This window comes from Lathyrus oleraceus, chromosome 7, assembly GCF_024323335.1.
Source record: "Lathyrus oleraceus cultivar Zhongwan6 chromosome 7, CAAS_Psat_ZW6_1.0, whole genome shotgun sequence".
NCBI classification, from domain to species: domain Eukaryota; kingdom Viridiplantae; phylum Streptophyta; class Magnoliopsida; order Fabales; family Fabaceae; genus Lathyrus; species Lathyrus oleraceus.
In genome coordinates this window covers 174,842,919-174,849,502 of record NC_066585.1, presented here as the reverse complement: position 1 = coordinate 174,849,502, position 6,584 = coordinate 174,842,919, and the positions used below count along the sequence as shown (strand labels likewise).

The 6,584-nt window shown below is 34.3% G+C and overlaps 1 protein-coding gene across 1 annotated transcript; it reads right to left on the bottom strand.

The window, feature by feature from the left end:
• Positions 1-2,303: 2,303 nt before the first annotated feature.
• On the bottom strand, positions 2,304-5,260 carry LOC127100715 (beta-ureidopropionase). The gene is made up of 6 exons (XM_051037978.1): positions 4,954-5,260; positions 4,026-4,133; positions 3,536-3,724; positions 3,220-3,447; positions 2,912-3,136; positions 2,304-2,831 (listed from the first exon to the last, which is right to left on the bottom strand). The coding sequence occupies exons 1-6, from the start codon at positions 5,062-5,064 to the stop codon at positions 2,466-2,468; spliced, it is 1,227 nt and encodes a 408-aa protein (XP_050893935.1). The 5' UTR covers positions 5,065-5,260; the 3' UTR covers positions 2,304-2,465.
• Positions 5,261-6,584: the final 1,324 nt, after the last annotated feature.

Below are 6,584 nucleotides of genomic sequence, written 5' to 3'. Positions count from 1 at the left end.
GAGTTAATCCGGCGAATCTCTAAGCTCAAGCCCTTCCTTCTTCAACCTTCAGCCCTCGCTCTGTCTCTTTGCTCTTTTCCTCTTCTTTCACGATCGTTCTCTGTTTCACGAAAAACCTTTTCTTACCAAATGGGATATTTCCTTAAGTCCAACTTATATATTTTCCAAATAATAATCCAATAATAATAATAATAAAATTTCCAATTATTTAATTAAATTAATAAATAAATTATTAACTCAATTCAAATAATTATTTTATCATTATCGGGGTGTTACAACATGCACCATATTTTTCATGTTAAGTAGACTTAAAATTCTGAAATCCAAGTGCCCATACATGTGATGCCACAATCAGTCTTTATCTTCTTTCACATTTGAGGCAAGGCACTGATGATCAATCATGTTGATCTCTATCTTGAAATTTTTGTTATTTGCTAGTGGTGCTTTCAAGATCAATCTTCCTTCTGAATCATTCCCCTTCATCTTCTTGTTAGACATATTCATATTATAATCATTTTCAAGTAATTGACCTATGCTAATCAAGTTGTTTGTTATTTAATGTGCATATATTACATAATAAATTATAGCCTTTTGATCATCCTTCCTTACCACAACTATGTTTCATTTCCATTCGGATGTACATGTCTACCATCTGTAAACTTTATCACCTTTTCACTAATAAATCTATCATAATGAACCAGTTCTTATTTCCTATTATATGATTACTACACCCTGAATTTAGATATCAAATCTTAGTTTAATCATCACTAGATTGAATGTTGGCCATTAGTAACACAAAATCGCTCCCTCTTGCATGTGCATACCGAGCTTCCTCCTTATCTTTTGCACTCTAATCTTTGTTGAAATAACAAATCCCTTGCATGACGGTCATACTTTTGACAACAATAACATTACAACTCTTTCATGTCAACCTTCTTTCTTGAGTTCTTATTTGAATTTCCTTTCTTGACTGGATCGCTTTAATTCTTTGGGTTCTTTCTTTTTCCACTTCTCTTTTCCTTTTTCATCTTTCTTGAGGAATCTTTTCTGTAGTTCCTGCTCAACCATCTTTTCTCTTTATGAGCTTCTTTGCTTCAATATCATATCATGATCCTCTAAAGAAGCTTGAAGTTCTTCTAACTTCATCTCAGATATGTTCTTGGATTCCTCTATTGTAATTACAATGTAGTTAAACGTTATTGTTAAGGTTCTCAACACCTTCTCAATCTTTTGTAAATCAGTGATTGATTTACAACATACATTCATCTGATTGGTCATTAATACCAATCTTCAGAAGAATTATCCTATTGTTTCCTGTTCTTTCATTTGAGTCATCTCATACTGCTTCCTCAAGATCTGCAATTTCACTCTCTTCAGCTTCTCATATCCACCATACAATTTCTTCAATTTATCTCATGCTCCTTTGGCTGTTTCTTCCTCAATGATCTTCTAAAAAATGTTTGGATCCACATATTAATGAATCAAGAAGAGAGTTTTCCCATCTTTATTTTTATGCTCTATGTGTGCAGCTCTTTGAGTATCATTCACATTTGCCTCCAACGTCTGCATGCCACCATCCACGATTTCAACCACATCTTGAAATCTGAATATGACATTCATTTGTGATTTCATCTGTCATAGTTTTCACCTTTGAAAACTTGTAGGTTTGGAGAAAATTGGTTCGAAGTTGTGCTCCCATTTACCAATCCAAAATGACCGAATCAAATTGGGCATTATGATACCAATTTGTTGGAACATGATGATGAATCTTGAGGATGAAGAAATAAAAAAGAATGTAATTGATTTTGAATAAATGATATGAAGCTTTTCTTATTAAAAAGGAATATGTGATTAAAACATAACATCGCGTATTTATACATGCTAACTTGTTTGGTTAGTGGATCTAACTGACTTAACTAACCAATAACTAACATATAAGAACCTTTGATTTCTTAAATGCACTAACTTGCATTAGAAGAAATCTAATATAACATAAATTATATACTCAACACTCATGATCCCACGATCTTCATGCCACTTAGATCGGTGGTCGCTTGCCCGAGCGCAAGATCGTGAGATTTCGGGAGTTTGAGCGAGATCCCGACAACTATGGTTGTTATACATCAAATCCAAAATGATAATTGAAAACATTTGAAGGAAGTAAACAACCCTAATATTGATCAAAGGGCCAGCAACCGTAGGCAGGGATGGGAAATTTACCTTACACTCTTTCAATACACAATGAGGTAGCATGAATAATGAAATAAGAAATGCTACAGAGAGGATGAATATATCTTAATAACTAACAGAAAGGAAAACCATTTCAGATTCATTTTATTTATGTATAATTCAATTTCAATTAGTTCATCTTAGAAAGGAAAAACACTCCCGAGAGCTGAATTTCACACAATATTCCACACAGAAAACAGTTTGAAAAGATTGCAATGAGCACTTTCTAGCACAGGTCATGAGGAACTCTTATGAAGTAAGGGATCACGGATGACTTGAGGCTCAAATCCTGGTTTCAGATACCGAGCAAGTGTCTCCGCATACAACTCGTATCGTGCAGTCATTCTGAAACCCCATTTATCTTTATATTGCCTGCACAAGTTCAAATCCATGTCTGTTACTAATAAGCCATCCCTATTACGTGATAAAGACGGCGTGCATGAAGCATCTGGTGCTGAAATATAACTCGATCCATAAAAATGCCCAAAATCTGCATGTGCTGGCTTGCCATCACCAGAAGTAAATGGATTGGGGAATGTCTCAGTCCCAACGCGGTTGATTGAAGCAACAAAGTAACTATTCGCTATTGCAGCATTACGTGCCTGAAAAACAATCACACCTTTAAGCCAATACTTGGTAGAAAAGAGTATAAGATTTCTTCCGCCAATATAAAACAACTAACCTCTATTGGCCACATTGGTTCGCTGAGTTCACCAACAGTGGCAGAAGGGTTGAAAACAATTTCCGCACCATTCAAGCCAAAAGTTAACCAATTTAAAGGATGGTGCCTACCATAACATATATTAATGGCAATCTTTCCAAATGCTGTTTCAAATACAGGGTGACCTGTATTTCCTTCCATGTAATATGTGCTCTCATTGAAGTCTCCAACTCTTGGGATATGGTTCTGCCAAAGGTTGTGTATTCATTAGATATCTGAAAGAAGGGCTTTTGCATTAGAAGCAGAAATGGAAAGTTTAGGAAATTTACCTTCCTGTGTATTCCAATTATATTGCCGTGATTCCCAATAACAACGGCGGTGTTCCAAATAACATCTCCATGGTTCATATCTCTCTCAAGAATTGAGCTTATAATCACCATGTTATACTTCACCGCAAAGCTTTGCAAAAATTTTGTTGATTCTCCATCAACAGGTTCTGCAAATTCACACCACTTCTTCTCTCGAGTACAAAAGGCAAATGGCATCATCCATGCTTCCTGCAAGGGAATTATATAAAAACAAACACTAAATTTTCTAACAGTAATAAGAAACCAATTGAAAAATTCTCATGCGCACGCAACCTACTTGCAGGCATAATATGTTGACCCCTGATGATCCGGCAGCATCAATAATTGGCTTTAGTTTCTCAAAGATAGCCTTTTTTTGATCCACAAAGTGAGCAGTTGTTGGGAGGGCAATAGAGTTCTGAACCAAACCAACCCTTACAATTCGAGGTTCCCTTAATACTTCTTTATCAGCATGAAAGCAGAAAGCCTAAAAGAAACATACTTAAAATCATGATTCCAGCCAAAAATTATAGTTTAAAATTTAAATAACAGATAAATTTCAATGCTGAGGAAAAAAACTGTAGTGCCATCTCGATTAACCAATACGAGCTAATAGATTCCAACAATAATTTGATGGACAGACAACCGTAGAAGAAAAAGAAAGATTAATCGTTCTCCTGATTAGACAAGAATGAAAATAAGATGAATGAGACGTGGAAGTGAGTTTTCAATTTTGTCATACCTGGATTATTTGCGATTATTTGAGAAAAGGGGAATTCTATTCATACCTGGAGGTCAAAACCATGTTCCGCGGAGAGAGCTGTAGCAGATTGAGGTAGAGCAATAGTTTCAAGTACTTTTCCACAATTAAGCCCGGTAAGCAAACGATTGACTTCCTGCAACACAATACACATAACTAGCCATCCGAAAATATGTGATTGAAGCAAGCACCATTGCAATTAAACCAATTTCATAAGGAACACATAAGATCCACCTTCCATAAAGCTTGAATAATGTTTAAAACAAGAACATGAGCGCGAAGGAAGCAAAATTTTAAGAGAGATGAAATGAAATCACCCAATTGTTCAGTCGTTAATGCAATGCGAACACAGAGCTGCTACAAATGTATAGCTAAAAATAATGTGCTTGGATTATTTAAAAACATGTTGAAAAAAGTTTAATTACTATTTCAGACTAGGTCAAGCCAAATTCAGATTTCGTCTCACAAAAGGCCAAAGGCCCGATCCTTTGGTTCATACTGAGCTAAAGGGTTTCCACTTGCCAAAATCACCCCCTCAGAAAAAAGGTATGCAATGTTCATTCTACTTCTCACTCTTCTAAAGTCTTACTGACTTGGACACTTGGACGTTAGAGTGCTTGCACATATTCACGGTTTCATCGCAGAACGTCACCACCACCAACTCCTCCACCTTCCGGTCATCTCTCATGTCTTGTCCAGATCAAGAGATGAGAGATAGCCGGAAGGTGGTGGTCTAGTTCTGAATACCATTTAGAAGAGAGACACTATGATAATAGAATCCAGAAAAGACAAACTCAAAAGAGCACTTGAAAGTAATAAAATATAATGATAAATTCAACATGTTAACCAGATCCCTTGAAACTTTGTAAATGGAAAGCAAATGCAACAAATCCATATGGTAGTATGAATATTAGAAAACATTCCATAAATTTGTTTGAGTGTGAGATTAGAGTTACCTGGAAGTGATGAGGTTTGAGATTATCCTTGAGAAGATGGTGAAGGGAATCGTAGCCACAAATAGATGGATCCAGTTGTTCACTATCTTCTCCGTTTTGGTGCTTCTCCATCTCACACGTTATTCAATCGATCAGAATAGTAGTTGGAGTTATCTTCTTCTTGATGATGTGATTTATTTATGAGGATGATGAGTTCATGTTTTTGTTTTCTTTCGCACGTGAATCATTTCGTTATTATGTGTTGTTTTTATTTTATTTGATTTGAGGTAGTAAGAAATGCTGTAACACCCTTCTTTTCTTGCGGGGGGTAATAAGTACGTTACAAATGTTGTCTTGATTTTGCTAATATTGAATACACATTTATAATTCATAATTATAAATATCATATTGTTTGATTCTCCTAACTTAATAAAACAATTTTATAAAATTGTCTTTTTCGCTGTAAGTTGTAATAGCATGAAAATAATGTAGATAATATTTTTTTTAGTTTTTTGTATAACTAGTAGTGTAGAGTTGGTAAAAATTAATTAATATTGTATTAAAAAAATTTTAAAACTTTTATTTTGAAACAATCTCTTTTGGTTAGAATATACAATTAATTTATTTTTGACTAACATCCTTTCAAATTCACGTGATTTTTCAAATATCATCAATTTATTATTTCTTCTGTTTCAAAATGATTGTCGTTTAACGTTTTTGCACAATAATTAAGGAATGCAATAATATTGTGTCATACCCTAACTTTTAACCCTTAGATCTCACATATCATTTGCATCGTTGTATACAAACAATATCATATTTTTGTCATCTCCCTCTCATCTTTGGGTTTGTCCTTTGCAGGGATCATCAAGCACCTCTTGTTGGTGTTTTACCTTTGTATTTATATGTTCATTGTTTATCTAACCACTAATCAAAATAGCAAAAATATTTTTTTTCGGTAAGTTTATTGTGCAAGGTAGGATTTTTCATCAAGAGCATCAAACATGACTCATCAGCTAGGTTTTCTTTGATTCCTCAGTAAAGTATGGTCAACCATTGATTCTCAATGGACTATTTCTCAAAATATGGTCTTTAAGATTCTCAAACACCTTTTAATCTCATTTTGATCAAGAGCATCTCAAAGTTTTGTTGCTTATTTTCTCAAGAAAAGTCAAAGGTTCATGTGTTTATTTCCATGCCTTCTTCAACAAGTTACCTCAAACTTTGAGCAACTCAATCAAAAGACATTCAAGAACACCTTATTTTGAGTTCATATGATCATCCATGTAGCTTGAAATGCAAGGAAAGTCCAAGTACACAAGTTCATTCCCCGAGGTTTGACCCAAAAAGTCAACATTAGAAGTCAGAGTTCAAAGGATCACAACTCCTTCAATTCTCAATATTTTTGATTTTTTTTTTGCACATGACTCTTCTCAATATCCTCTACAACTTATATTTACATGACAATATCCAATTATGCTTGGAGAATCATCAAACATTATAAGTCATTTGTGGACTTGGTGAAATTTGACCTATTTTCAAGTAATTTTTTCTCAACTTTCAAAGATTATAACTTCTTCAATTTTCAACATTTGAGGATGATTCGTTTTGCAAAATATCATTTGTGATGCCCTCTACAAGTTTTCTTCAAG

What these genes read in the sequence shown, in the direction of transcription:
- LOC127100715 (XM_051037978.1), bottom strand. Translation starts at nt 5,064, where the DNA reads ATGGAGAAGCACCAAAACGGAGAAGATAGTGAACAACTGGATCCATCT. An exon ending in AACATGGTTTTGACCTCCAG is followed by an intron (nt 3,725 to 4,025) that starts GTATGAATAGAA and finishes TGTTTCTTTTAG; the next exon opens with GCTTTCTGCTTTCATGCTGA. An exon ending in TCAACATATTATGCCTGCAA is followed by an intron (nt 3,448 to 3,535) that starts GTAGGTTGCGTG and finishes ATTCCCTTGCAG; the next exon opens with GAAGCATGGATGATGCCATT.